This window comes from Pelobates fuscus, chromosome 8 (assembly GCF_036172605.1).
Source record: "Pelobates fuscus isolate aPelFus1 chromosome 8, aPelFus1.pri, whole genome shotgun sequence".
Taxonomy (NCBI): domain Eukaryota; kingdom Metazoa; phylum Chordata; class Amphibia; order Anura; family Pelobatidae; genus Pelobates; species Pelobates fuscus.
The window spans coordinates 169,132,423-169,147,700 of NC_086324.1; the positions used below are offsets into that span (position 1 = coordinate 169,132,423).

General features: G+C 41.5%; 1 protein-coding gene across 1 annotated transcript in view; it reads left to right on the top strand.

The window, feature by feature from the left end:
- SEPTIN12 (septin 12) overlaps positions 1 to 15,278 on the top strand; it is a 95,003-nt gene that overhangs the window by 34,039 nt on the left and 45,686 nt on the right. The window contains exon 2 of the mRNA XM_063430760.1: positions 8,942 to 10,561. Coding sequence (XP_063286830.1) covers positions 8,942 to 10,561 — 1,620 coding nt within the window. The remainder of the gene's footprint in view (positions 1 to 8,941; positions 10,562 to 15,278) is intronic.

A 15,278-nucleotide genomic window follows, 5' to 3' on the forward strand; every position in this document is an offset into this window, starting at 1 on the left:
AAGCAGCATATACTGCTGTCATCTAAACCTACATGATTGTGGCCCCGCAGCTAGGTATTGACAGCGCATTAGCCAAAACCGCTATTACATACATGACCCAATAAATCAGATTTGCTTTGTAAAATGCCAAATGTGGCCAAAAAAAGGCCTAAAGGAAAAAAAAAAGTTCAGATTACATGTTTACTGTACAAGACATGGCTTCACAACAGGCGAATTCAAGTAGGCATCTGGCGTTGATTGATTGTGAAGTGAGGATAAGTTTCTCTTGCACTTTACTTGTCCCTAGAGGGAACTTGTCATAGACTGTCTCCGATTCAATGTTTGGCTGTCAGGTAACTGCTTTGCCCTGTAGTGCATCCTTTGAAGACTCCAGCAAAGACGTGTGGTGAGCTGCAGTATGCGTGCGTTGACAACCGACGATATCAAACCATATCCCTCGCTCGCTAACAAGATAAGAAGAAAGAATACAAAATATTTTAAACATTTACAAAAAACGTTAGCTTTTTCCTCATCTCCATGCACTAGAAAAAACACATGTAACTTTCTGACTCCTTGCAGATTTTCAAAAGTAGCTCCTGCACTTACTATTGGTTGGAGATTCCAAGCCAACCAATCAGAAACTGGAAAGAATGCTCACTTAAAAATCCCATGCATCGTCCGCAGGTGGCGGAGGCCACGATTGGTTCTATAATGGAAACGTGTTGAGTTTTCACATGTGGTATTACATTCTAACTCGTGAATTAGAGGGTCTCTTGTGTGCCGAACATGATAGTCATGATCTGCGTCCTTACTGTGAATGTTTACTGGCCAGAATAGAATATAGGTTGCTAACTAATCAGCTATTTCTTACCAAGAAATTGCAATCACGTACGGAATATTGACCTCCTGCGCATGGATTTTGGTTGTCATTATATGATTGCTTGGATCTAGGACCTCAAAATACAATAGCCTCAAATAAATGTGACTCCGATGTCTGTGGGTAACGGCTTTGGACATAGCTTCATTGAATAGTCTGTAAATAGCATAATTCTTAAAGTCTTACTACTTTTTAAAACAATATACTTTTTAATTTAAAAAGAAAATACTAATAGTTCCTCAGCCCCTAGAACCCTGTTAAAAGCTTTAAAATGTGCTGGACACCCCAGAATAAACACTACACATCTAGTGTCTTACCACCATAACTACTTCAAATCAGTGACGTGGTCATGCTGGTCGGAGTGACCCTTTTATTTTACCAGCTGCTGAATGTTGCCACTTTTTGCCTTGGAAAGGGGAATACGATGGAGGATCTGGGATTCGTTAAGAAAAGTCTGATACTCGGAGAAAATGGGGCTGAATCTTAAACCCCTGCACGTTACAGTTATTAAATAATAACACATGCTCTATTCACTGATAATGTAACAATCTGTCTACCTGGCAAGGTTCAGCCATTACATATCCCTTCCCTGATTGGTCCAAGGATTTTCCTGATACAGTCACGCTACCGATGTTAAATAAGTGATAATGTATTGTGACCATACAGCCTGTCCTTTCTCCATGTACAGAAATACACTTAACTTAGATGGGGGTGGAGGGGATTGACCTTTTCTTATAAACAATTAGCTGGAGAAATTCAACCCCCTTCTGAGAAACAAACTGATAGCATCAGTACAGCATGAGGGAACAGATGGTGAGGGGGAATGTAATGAGTCTGAGAGGGGTGAACTCAAAAACACCAAATGGTCAGGCAAACTGTGAGCCTCTAGGCATGTTTTCTATCATCCCACCAAACTCCGAGCCAGGACTAACGGCAAGGAGAGGCCCCTCTGTTCTATGTCTCAGCAATGGGACACAACTAGGACACAATGTAAACCCAGATCGTGTCCTTCGAAGCTTTATTCAAAACAGTTACAGACTGATGTCAGACTAGATATACTGCATTAAACATCCATTACTGCAGCAAGCCCAGGGCTGGATTGTATAATCCGAGACGTGTTTATCGTTGGTAACAAACCAGTACTTTAAAACTTCTGTCATTATTGCGATATTTATGTTTATGTAAAAGCGCTTTTTGCGCTCCCTGAACATGCGCAGGCCTGCATGACTGACTGACACATCCTCTACGGGCAGGTTTTCTTTGCCAAATAATATTGTTTTATAGTATATATCATTTTATCATTCCTATCGCCATCCCTCCGGCCTAGTCCTGTTACAAGAGATTTGACCAAAGCTGTTGTAATTAGGACTCTCGGACACTATGTAACAAAGTGCTCCTTCAGAAGGTGTGTGCATTTCTAGCATTTCATTTGGACAAATGCAGGCAATTGAACGTCCATTTGCGTTTCATTCCCTTCGTTAAAGGACCCGGGACAGACTCACCTTCTTTTCCCATAATGCACACGGAGCTTGTGCACAAAACTTATAAATAGCTTGCTCCACTTCCTTCGCCAAATGACATAATAGTGGTTAAAAGGGTCAAAGTAAACCTGCCATTTCCTATTGACATGTGATTATCCCACATATGGAAGTGGGGGATAGAGGGGGAGTACTGACATATGTCTCAAATCCTCGAGTCTTTGCATTACGGGATAAAAGTCTTCAGACTGATCTGTGTTCATCCTTTTACTGTCCCAGAAACTCACTGTGTGTTCCGTTCATTCAGTATTCTTGTTTGTCACAAGTTTTTTGTCCAAGAAATGGAACATTATTTAAAAAGATATTTGTCTCAGTTACATGAGCAATGCGTAGAGGACCCCCCAGTACTAAACCCTTTTTGATCTCACAATATAATGCTTAGGGCTTTTGCATTTCTATGAATCAATCAAGTGTTCAGTGATATACATAAATTACCTAGGAAAATATTTTATTATCGAGATAAAAGGTACAGCGTGTCTATTAGAATGTTGGGCACATTCTTTCCTTGGCAATCCCAGGGCATCATTTCTGACAAGGTTGGCAGGAATCAATATTCGGAATTTCAAAATATGTCTCTGGCTCAGTTGCCTGGGAAAACACCAGTTTTAGAAAAACCTCACCAAAATGTATTTTGAAAAGAAAAAAAAAAATAGAGACTCACTAGCATATTTGAGCAGCCTACCAACATAGCCAGAATTTCATTACAGGGGTCCATTGGTACAGGGTTGTTAAGTGCCTCTTATTCTTTCCCCTCGATAAGTAAATGTTAGTGAATGCTGAGAGTAGTATACATTCATTGTTTGTGAATGCTGTGATTAGGGCGTAGATGTAGAGTGCAGAGGTTTAATGCAGTATACAGTATACCTCCCAAGTGTCTCTTTCCTATCCTAATGTCCCTCATTTCTAGGAGCTCCATGTTGTTGCTGTGTCTGAATGTATAACCGAGCTCCAATAATACTCCCAGTGATGTGTCTGAGTGTATAACAGAGCTCCACAGTAATAATACTCCCAGTAATGTGTCTGAGTGTATAACAGAGCTCCACAGTAATAATACTCCCAGTAATGTGTCTGAGTGTATAACAGAGCTCCACGGTAATAATACTCCCAGTAATGTGTCTGAGTGTATAACAGAGCTCCACAGTAATAATACTCCCAGTAATGTGTCTGAGTGTATAACAGAGCTCCACAGCAATAATACTCCCAGTAATGTGTCTGAGTGTATAACAAAGCCCCACAGCAATAATACTCCCAGTAATGTGTCTGAGTGTATAACAGAGCTCCACAGTAATAATACTCCCAGTAATATGTCTGAGTATAACCGAGCCCCACAGTAATAATACTCCCAGTAATGTGTCTGAGTGTATAACAGAGCTCCACAGCAATAATACTCCCAGTAATGTGTCTGGGTGTATAACAGATCTCCACAGTAATAATACTCCCAGTAATGTGTCTGAGTGTATAACAGAGCTCCACAGTAATAATACTCCCAGTAATGTGTCTGAGTGTATAACAGAGCTCCACAGCAATAATACTCCCAGTAATGTGTCTGAGTGTATAACAGATCTCCACAGTAATAATACTCCCAGTAATGTGTCTGAGTGTATAACAGAGCTCCACAGTAATAATACTCCCAGTAATGTGTCTGAGTGTATAACAGAGCTCCACAGCAATAATACTCCCAGTAATGTGTCTGAGTGTATAACAGAGCTCCACAGTAATAATACTCCCAGTAATGTGTCTGAGCGTATAACAGAGCTCCACAGCAATAATACTCCCAGTAATGTGTCTGAGTGTATAACAGAGCCCCACAGCAATAACACTCCCAGTAATGTGTCTGAGTGTATAACAGAGCTCCACAGCAATAATACTCCCAGTAATGTGTCTGAGTGTATAACAGAGCTCCACAGCAATAATACTCCCAGTAATGTGTCTGAGTGTATAACAGAACTCCACAGCAATAATACTCCCAGTAATATGTCTGTGTATAACAGAGCTCCACAGCAATAATACTCCCAGTAATGTGTCTGTGTATAACAGAACTCCACAGCAATAATACTCCCAGTAATGTGTCTGAGTGTATAACAGAGCTCCACAGTAATAATACTCCCAGTAATGTGTCTGAGTGTATAACAGAGCTCCACAGCAATAATACTCCCAGTAATGTGTCTGAGTCTATAACAGAGCTCCACAGCAATAATACTCCCAGTAATGTGTCTGAGTGTATAACAGAGCCCCACAGCAATAATACTCCCAGTAATGTGTCTGAGTGTATAACAGAGCTCCATAGCAATAATACTCCCAGTAATGTGACTGAGTGTATAACAGAGCCCCACAGCAATAATACTCCCAGTAATGTGTCTGTGTATAACAGAGCTCCACAGCAATAATACTCCCAGTAATGTGACTGAGTGTATAACAGAGCTCCACAGTAATAATACTCCCAGTAATGTGACTGGGTGTATAACAGAGCCCCACAGCAATAATACTCCCAGTAATGTGTCTGAGTGTATAACAGAGCTCCACATCAATAATACTCCCAGTAATGTGTCTGAGTGTATAACAGAGCTCCACAGTAATAATACTCCCAGTAATGTGTCTGAGTGTATAACAGAGCTCCACAGCAATAATACTCCCAGTAATGTGTCTGAGTGTATAACAGAGCTCCACAGTAATAATACTCCCAGTAATGTGACTGGGTGTATAACAGAGCCCCACAGCAATAATACTCCCAGTAATGTGTCTGTGTGTATAACAGAGCCCCACAGCAATAACACTCCCAGTAATGTGTCTGAGTGTATAACAGAGCTCCACAGCAATAATACTCCCAGTAATGTGTCTGAGTGTATAACAGAGCTCCACAGCAATAATACTCCCAGTAATGTGTCTGAGTGTATAACAGAACTCCACAGCAATAATACTCCCAGTAATATGTCTGTGTATAACAGAGCTCCACAGCAATAATACTCCCAGTAATGTGTCTGTGTATAACAGAACTCCACAGCAATAATACTCCCAGTAATGTGTCTGAGTGTATAACAGAGCTCCACAGTAATAATACTCCCAGTAATGTGTCTGAGTGTATAACAGAGCTCCACAGCAATAATACTCCCAGTAATGTGTCTGAGTCTATAACAGAGCTCCACAGCAATAATACTCCCAGTAATGTGTCTGAGTGTATAACAGAGCCCCACAGCAATAATACTCCCAGTAATGTGTCTGAGTGTATAACAGAGCTCCATAGCAATAATACTCCCAGTAATGTGACTGAGTGTATAACAGAGCCCCACAGCAATAATACTCCCAGTAATGTGTCTGTGTATAACAGAGCTCCACAGCAATAATACTCCCAGTAATGTGACTGAGTGTATAACAGAGCCCCACAGCAATAATACTCCCAGTAATGTGTCTGAGTGTATAACAGAGCTCCACAGTAATAATACTCTCAGTAATGTGTCTGAGTGTATAACAGAGCTCCACGGCAATAATACTCCCAGTAATGTGTCTGAGTGTATAACAGAGCTCCACAGCAATAATACTCCCAGTAATGTGTCTGAGTGTATAACAGAGCTCCACAGTAATAATACTCCCAGTAATGTGTCTTAGTGTATAACAGAGCTCCACAGCAATAATACTCCCAGTAATGTGACTGAGTGTATAACAGAGCTCCACAGCAATAATACTCCCAGTAATGTATCTAAGTGTATAACAGATCTCAACAGCAATAATACTCCCAGTAATGTGTCTGAGTGTATAACAGAACTCCACAGCAATAATACCCCCAGTAATGTGTATTTAAACTGCAATAAATGTGTTTAGAAATCAGTCTGTGTAAATAAGATACATTGTTCTGATTATAAATGATGTTTTAGTTTTATTAATTGCCATTATTGTTATTATTTACAAAGTGCCAATAAATCCCGCAGCATTAATAAGTCAGCCTGACTGTCTCAGAATGCCCCACTCACAGATACCATGATATTCTGATCAGTCCTGACGTCCATGTTAACCAGTGTTAGAATGGTTTGTCTGGCCACACGAGATACAGAGATACTTCATTCACGAAGCTTCTCAATGACAAGTGAATTTCAAATCCTAGGCTACATTAGCGGAAAATGCTTCTCTGGAAAATACTCTCTTCAATTCACCCAGTTACGTCTATAATAAGCAATTCCCTTGAATGGCAGTAGATATTCTACATTTGTCAGAATTTACCATTATTTTTTTTCATATTTTGAGCAGAAGTGACCCATTTTATATTATTCATTTCTCCATTGATACACTGAGAGGTAGCAAAGAAGGGGTTAAGCCCCCATGTAAATTCTTTCATGTACCTAACAAGGGGGAGGGGGCCGACCTGGCAGCCATATGTCCCCATATCCCGAGGGCAGGCATATTTGGGTACAATTGTTCAAATCCTTCCTCTTCTAATCCCTTTGAGTCCGGAGGGCCCTACAAGGAGGTCCAAGGTAATTTTTGTGCCTTGGCTCCTTCTGCCATAGAATAAGATCCCCTACAATATAAATCTCAACATTTCATTTAACCTCTTCATTGCCAGGAATCTGTCAGTGTCTGGTTCCAAGTGCCCTGGGCATGGCATAGAAGAGGGATTGTGAAATATCTTACAGGTTGGTGATTGTCATTGTGATGAGTTCTGTACTTGGCAATCTCAGCAGATTTTCTTTAAAATTAAAAATACAGAAAAACACTCATTATAACTTTGGTTATTTACTGTCGAACAGATATATTAAAGCGAGTTATAATGGAGAGATTTCTAAGTCTGAAGAATGTTGTTTCATCTTACAGCGGAAGATTCCGCTAGCAGATACATATTTATAATAACGATATATTGTATGCAATGATTAATATATCATTTACAGAAAAAAGGAAAACGGTCTTTAACGTGTATAATGTATAACCTCTTATGGCATACACCCCAACAGTCTTTGATCTAGCATAACAGTCCCTACCTGGAATATTTGCCCTGCCGTGCTTCCCACCGCAGGGCACTTCCTGCCAATGTAAGGGAGCTTGCACAGTTCTCTCTGCATTGGGTAGTCCTAGTGGAATGTTGGCAGAGGCGGTTGACCTATACCAGCTGTCATGCTCCCTGGGGGGACCCACCCCCTCTCCAGGCATGCTTGCTGCCACTTGGCACCATTGAGACATTTTACGTCATCACTGGCAATGTTAAAGGGAAACTCTGGGCACCATAACAACTTCATCTCAATTAAGTTGTTATAGTGGCTGCAGTGCTACTTTACAATGTTGCTAATCATTTATCAGGGAAACATCTCACACTTTTTATATAAATTTCAACACATGGTACAGGCCAGAGTTATGACCATCAACCCAATTGACCAGCAGCCTTCCAGCATTCCCCTGGCATCCCACCAGTATCCCCCGAACAGAGCAGGGTTTCAGGGTGTTTTAAGATAAACTCCAGTGGATCAATCAGTGGCTGTGTCCATCTGACAGGTCCACTGGTCAGGCTCTGTTGGGGGTAACTGAGAACAGGCATTGAGTACCCCATTCTTTGGCATGTGTCGATAAAGGATGCCGTGGGTGTCTTCTTCATCTTAGACAAGAATGTAATTATGTTAAGACTTTGGCTCACCCACCCCCTTTCACAATAAAACCTTATTTGGAGATATTTATTGAGGAACAGTGGGGGGTTTATATTGTGCTATAAATATAGGAATCACGCTGGTTTAATTAGCTGACAAATTCCAGGCATGGTACATTTTATTCCTGTTTCACCCTAATTGTTGATATTCTTAATTGAACCCAAAATGTTAAAAGATACACAACACAGAGGACATTTAATTATACTTAGAGTTTAGAAATATTTCTGCCCTCAAAGTTAGCCCACGAACTCAAAACTTACCCCAGCCACATGATCCTAACTCTCAACCCCCACCCAGTGATCCTACACACTCTCACATTTACTGCCCCCCCACCCCCTCCCCAGGTGATCCTACAAATTCTCACATTAATCCCCCTTCAGGGATCCTACAATTTGTCACGTGTAACCCCCCCCCCCCCCACTCTCCCCTCCCCCAGGTGAATCTACAGACTCTCACATTTATCTCCCTCCTCCCCCCAGGTGATCCTACAAATTTTCACATTTACCCCCCAAGGTGATACAATAATCTCTCACATTTCCCCCCCAGATGATCCTACAAGCTCACATTTACCCCCCCCCCCCCCCAGGTGATCCTCTATTTAACCCCCTAAGTTATCCTACATCCCTCATTTCAATTTACTGCCCGGGTGATTGTAGAAGCTCTTACTATAGTAACCCCAAAATTAGCTTACAAAATTTAACTTGCCTCCTGAATAGTTTTGCCAGATCTCAAAATAGCAGAATAGTTACCCATTAGTTACCCATTATGTCTTCTGTTGGTCATATTTAAATTACAGAGATCTATATACTGTCACTTTAACAACACATATTATTAGAAGTTCAATCTTTCCATATAATACAGGTGACTGTTTGTGCAGTTTTGAGATATTAATCCTGTTGCTGATGTGTTTTCTCTTTTCATAGCTCTGAAGAGGTCCTTTGACATAGAGGATGTAGATGATACTCCTGTGTTCTCGCCAACTTCTTCACTCAGCTCTCCTTACAGCCCCAGCCAATCTAATGTCATTCGAGCAAGCAATGGAGAGAGACGAACCTCTTCTGGGTCCCACCAGCCTCTCTACCAGTCCCGCATCAGCATTAGTTCAAGCTGCAGTCCCGCACAAAGTCCTGTCCTCAGAACTCGAATCACCAGTAGTTTATCATTCAACCGTGGGACAATGCAAATGGCCAAAAGCAATGGAAACGCTAACCAAAGTCTTACCCGCGTCTCTTCTTTCCAAACACGACTCAATCCCAGTGGTTTTTCTTCTTCTGGGCATGGCAGTGACAGCGAGAGCCTACACAGTTCCACCTCCAGTTTAGAGTGCCCACCTGCCACTAAACCTTTTCACCAGCTGCGTCCAACACCAACCACAGTAGGCCAACATGGATCTGGAATTACGGTATCCAATACATCCAGCCCTGTACTGAAGAAGTTCTCTTCTCATGGTAGTGCATTCCACTCGGAGATTGAACGCCCAGGGGTCCGTCTGGTTCCTGTAACAACCAATAACCACAGCTCTCTACCATCCTTGGACTTGCATATTGCGGAGGACAATGTTCCAGATCTGGTTCCTTCTCCAGATGCCGGATATCCCCCCTCAGAGGGCTGGAGTTCTCCTACCGACGCATATAAGAGGCCACTTTCCAGAAGCAGCAAGTCTGTTAGCAGGGAACCTTCATTTTCCTCATCATCAGCCTCCTCCTCGCCACCAGCTGATACTCCCATCAATTGTACACCTTCCCCACCCCCCGTTTTTGGGCCTCTACAACCAGCCACACTCCAGAAATTCCCTGTCAGTTTCCAAGGCCCAGTAGGAAAATCTAATGGTCCCAGCTCTGAACAAATTAGTAGACCATTACCAAGGACACAGCTAAGAGTCAACCTCAATGCAACACCTGGCCAAGCCCCTCCAGCCAACAGGGAGAAAGCTGAAGTACCATCCAGGGGTCACTTGCAAGTGGCATCTCTAGGTAGAGCCCCAACTGGTCCAGATTTTGCCTCTCAAATACCATCTTTTACTGGTAACCGTATGAGGTCTCAATCACTCCAACAAGAGTCTCTTCCAGAGCCAAACCTTGACCAACCTGCCAAACAAACAGACACATCATCTTCCACCGATAGGCTTCGATCTATGATGCAGAGGGCCAACTCTTTCAATAAGACAGATAGTTCTTCCTTCCAAAGCCCATTCCTCCGAGAGAGTCTACCAAGTCAGAAGCCACTTGGTCACATAGCTGACTCAGCAAAAAACGGCCAAGAAACCCATGCCTATGGAAAGCCAACCCTCTTAGCTAGGATGCATGGACATGGACCTTCAACACCTGTGTCCTGTAATCAGAACGTCCAACTCAACAAGAAGGTCTTGGATGAATTCAGAAATGGTATTTCTCCGCTTAACCACTCAATACAGAAAGAACCCCAGAATGAAAGGTTAATGGGGATACAAGGAGGTAAATCCAACCAAGAGGCTCTTGTTTCGTCAAGGTGTACGGAAGACCTGGGTGAAGTAAAGGCACACATTACAGATGTCCTTACTGAAGGTAAGAAATTGTATTTGTTTTTTGTTTCTCTAGCAGAGTCTGGCAGGTGTGGACATTTTATGCAGTTTACTAACCAGACAGTAAACTGTTCTGTGAGCAAACTGGACATCCTGGAGATATCTGGGCATAAAAAGCAGAAACAGCAGTCTATTAATCACTTCAGATATTTCCTACAAAATTGATTCCGTACCTCCTGCCTGGTCTACAAGAAACTGTGGATGTGCATTATTTTAACACATATATGGAGCGATTATCATCTTGCAGAGGGGGGTGTAAAACAAAGTTAAGAAGTGATAAAGGGCAAGCTATATTTTATCAGAATAAATGAAATAAATGTGATGCGTTTCCTGTAATTAGCTTCTCAGTTAGAAACATGGAACCTAGAATGACCCAGTAGAGTATATACAGGTTTACAAATAGGTTTAATTCTCTAAATGAGAATTAAGGAGAACTGATAAAGGAATTGCACGTGATATGCCAAAATAGACAAATGTTGAAAAGAAATCTGTTACTTACCTATTACGCGACCTTGGCTACTTTTACCTAAAAAAAAGTTTTCTTATTACAAACATACGTTTTTTGCTTAATAAATAGACCCCATTAGATTTTAAGATAAGGTTCATTCACTAAACAGTCAAATATGGGAGATCAATCTGCTTAATTTGTCCAACAAGTTCCAACATTTAGACCTCAACTTTCTCTTCACTGTTTAGTAGTAGATAAACCAACATGCTTTTTAATTTTGTAAAACATTGTACTGTACTTTCTTATTTTGTCCACGGTAGGTGATCAGCCACAACATTAACACCACTGACAGGCGAAATGAATAACATTGCTTATATCGTTACAATGGTCAAGAGGTGGGATATATTAGGCAGCAAGTGATCAGTCAGTTCTTGAATTTCATTTGTTGGGAGCAGGAAAAATAGACCCAAATAGTGATGGCTAGATGACTGGGTCTGAGCATCTCCAAAATGGCATAACCAAAATTAGTGCCAGGAAGGACTACTGGTAAACCAGCATTTGGTTCATGGGCGTCCAAGGCTTATTGATGCACGTGGGTGTGAAGGCTAGTCCCTTTGGTCTCATTATAGACAAGAACTAATTTATCTCATATTGCTCAAAAACTTAATACTGGCCATGATAGAAATGTGTTAGAAAACAAAGTTCATCACTGTTTGCTGTGTATCGGGCTGGGCAGCTGCAGACCGGTCAAAGTGCCCATGATGACCAAAAGTGCCATCAATGGTGACATGAGCGTCAGAATTCGACCATGGAGCAATGGAAGATGGTTGCCAGGTCTAATCAATCACGTTTTCTTTTAGATCAGGTAGATGGCCAGGTGCATGTGCATTAGGAAAATATGGCAGCAGGATGCACTATGGGAAGAAGGCAGGCTGGGGGAGGCATCGTTATGCTCATGGGAATGTTCTGCTGGGAAACCTTGGGTCCTGACATTTATGTGGATGTTACTTTGACACGTACCACCTACCTAGAGATTGTTGCAGACCATGCACACCCCTTTCAAGGCAATGGTGTTCCCTGATGGCAGTGGCTTCTTTCAGTAGGATAATGCACCCCGACACACTGCAGAAATAGTTCAGGAATGGTTTGAGGAACATTACAACGAGTTCAAGGTGTTGCCTTGGACTCCAAATTCCCCAGATCTCAATCCAATTGAGCTACAGTTGGATGTGTTCGAGCAACAAATCCGATCCATGGACATCCCACCTGGCAACTTGCAGGACTTGAAGGATCATTGTCAGATATCAGGACACATTCAGAGGTCTTGAGGAGTCCATGCCTCAACGCACTAGAGCTGTTTTAACAGTACAAGGGGGACCTACACCATATTAGGCAGGGGTTTTTAATGTAGTGGCTGATCATGTGCTGATGTCTTCTGGTGTAAAGAATCCTATAAAGGTGTACGTTTAGAGATGTGAATATCATTTTATATTTTTAAAAGGACCAATACATATTCTTCAGTGCTGTACAAACAATGCACGTTTCCTGGAATTCTCGGATACCCAGCATTCTATAAACCATTACTGGTCTGTGGCCCCTGGATTTGCCAACTTTGGGAGACCTCTTCTCGTTGGATTTTAGTCAAGGTTGTTTGCCGCTGGGATTTTAAGTATTTATTTTTGGCGTCTTTCGCTAGATTTACTGGAAAGCTCAGATTTCCTTTGCATTTCTGGAGTTCACATAACCTCAAAATGTGTCTCAGATTTACGGTCTGTCACTAGTGACCTCACCTCCCCTTTAATTTTGGGGTTTTATCCCCGATGTAGTTTTTAAATGAAGTCTAAGCGTGTGTTCACAGAGACTTTGCCAGAAATTGGGTGGCCCAGGAGATCAGGGCAGAGGGACCAGTTAGCGTTATTTAAATATTACAGATCAATGTATTCAGAGGAGCAGGGGGCTATAGACTGTTGGTGGGGAGATAATGCCGTCTAAACCTGTCTGTTTAGAAAACAAGAGTTGGACGTTCTCCCAGTATTGGGGAATAAAGTCACAGAAGGAGGGTAAGGTATTTATCAACTCCTCTGTCACCCCCTCCCTCCTTCTATGCTTGGCACAAGAAGGCACCCCCTGCTTCACAGTGTCTTCTAGGGAACAATGGGGAAAACGTTCTGGGAGGAGGGGAACGGGGCTTAGTGCCAAGGTGATTTTAAACTTATTTAGCTGAACTTCTACATTTTCATTTACCTGTAAAACAGATGTGTGCAGACAGGGAGGCAGGGAGACGTGAGGCTTTATGAGACACTAGTGCACAACAGTGAATTCTGGCAGTAAGTAGGCCATTTTCACTGCTCGAGTGTTACAGGAGACAGGCGTCACTGGGGCTTACTCCCAAAATCGGGAATTGTGGAGTATTGCCAAGGAGGTTGGAGATGTAGGCCAAAGAAATCTGAGCAAGAAATAGAGCTGAATAGTTGGACAATATTTGCAGTTAAGTTATTTTGACTTGAAATAGCTCTTTGCCCTCTCTAAGGATAAAAAAAATAAATATTTAACATACGTTGGATTTCTGCACACTTACTTTGGCAATTGCAGTAAGTGTTTAAGTCAGAGTGTTAAATGGTTTGTATTCACTAATCAGCAAACTGTAACAAACTAAAAAAACATGCATAAACCAAAGTGTGTTTACAATGCCAATCGTACACGAGCCTGTAGGATTCATTTATAAAGAGTTACTGTAGGGCACTCTTCTACAAGTGGAGCAGTGGGTATAAACGTTCCATTAGTTTCCACGGTGACTGCCCAAAAATTAGCACTAAGTTTTGCACCAAAGTGGTTCTTTATAAGTAGCCCACTTAGTCCTGTTGTCACACTTCAGCGTCTTATGAAATGCAAAGATTGTAAAATGATCCCAACATAAAATGCTAGAAAATTAATGGTTTAACTCAGGACTTTTTTACAGCCGCCCCTGGGGTAGGAGGTGTTGGGATAATTAATTACCTCTCCAGGACGGTTTACAAATGGGCACCTGTTATAACCAGAGGCTTCTTATCTGTTGTGAGTGATGGGTGTTTAATGGAATTCATTCGGCTTAGCTATTTTAGCTTCAGTTCTGCAATTCAGATCTAAGTTTGCTTCAATTAGCAGATTAATTCCCTATACTGCAGATTTTAGGAAAGCCCACGATACTAAATGGCACAGAAACGATTTTTTTTTTCCGAATACCTAATTTTTTCCTAGTTTTGCCTTAATTCTCAAACATTTAACGTTTTTTTTTGTTTTTTGTTTTTTAAATCTCCTATTTGTGTGATTTCCTGTTCCACAATGATGGGCAGTTTATAAAATAAAGTGCTGCCCCGTAGTATTCATCATTAAGAGACAGCAGGGTTTCTTGTTCATTACTGATTTCCAACTTGCAGCATTTGAATGCTTCATACTACAGGATAGCATCTCCCGTGTGTTGTTCATCAATATGTATCTGATGCATTTGTCACAAATTTAAGTAAAAATTAATTTTATTGATGAAGTATGTCTGTTGCGAAACGCGTAGATCGCGCAGACATTGCCAGATTTGATTAGGCAAGCGCTGGGGAATGCACATTCATATGGAATTAGACCTAGCTCTTTGTTTTTAATTCCCGAGTAAATAAAAGGATTTTTTTATGATCAAATAAAGAATCGTATTTGGCTACATGATAAATGCCATATTTTATTTTGTTTTGCTTACTAAACCCAGAAAGAGGGACTGACTGCCCGTGGTGGTAATCCCCATAAAAAGAGAGGGAATGAAGATGTAACAACATTTGTAATAACTTCTTGCAGCATTGTGTAACGATGGACAGAGAGTCGCAACGTCGGTTGCTGGGCGACACTTTGTACAATGGATTGCAAGAAAGATCGATCGCGGTTTACTGGATAGGAAGTTTGAACTTGACGGACACATGTCTCTTTTCAGCTTATTTAACTATGTAACTATTCATCTCATCCATGCTGCTTGAAAGCACATGAAAAGTGTTGCCTTGCTGTATATAGCAACACATTAAAATCATTTCTGATAAACTATCCCAAACAAAAACTACATTAAATGCCTGCCTTCCTGCAACATATGAATTCCACATACAGCAAGGAGCCACTTTTCATGCCTTGCTCGTCACACGAAGAGATCTGTGTCTCGGAAAACACAATCGGGTTTTATTTGAGGCCCTTCCTCTTTGAAGGGTGTCACACTGCTGTGTGCTTTTAGGCTAAGTGAGCC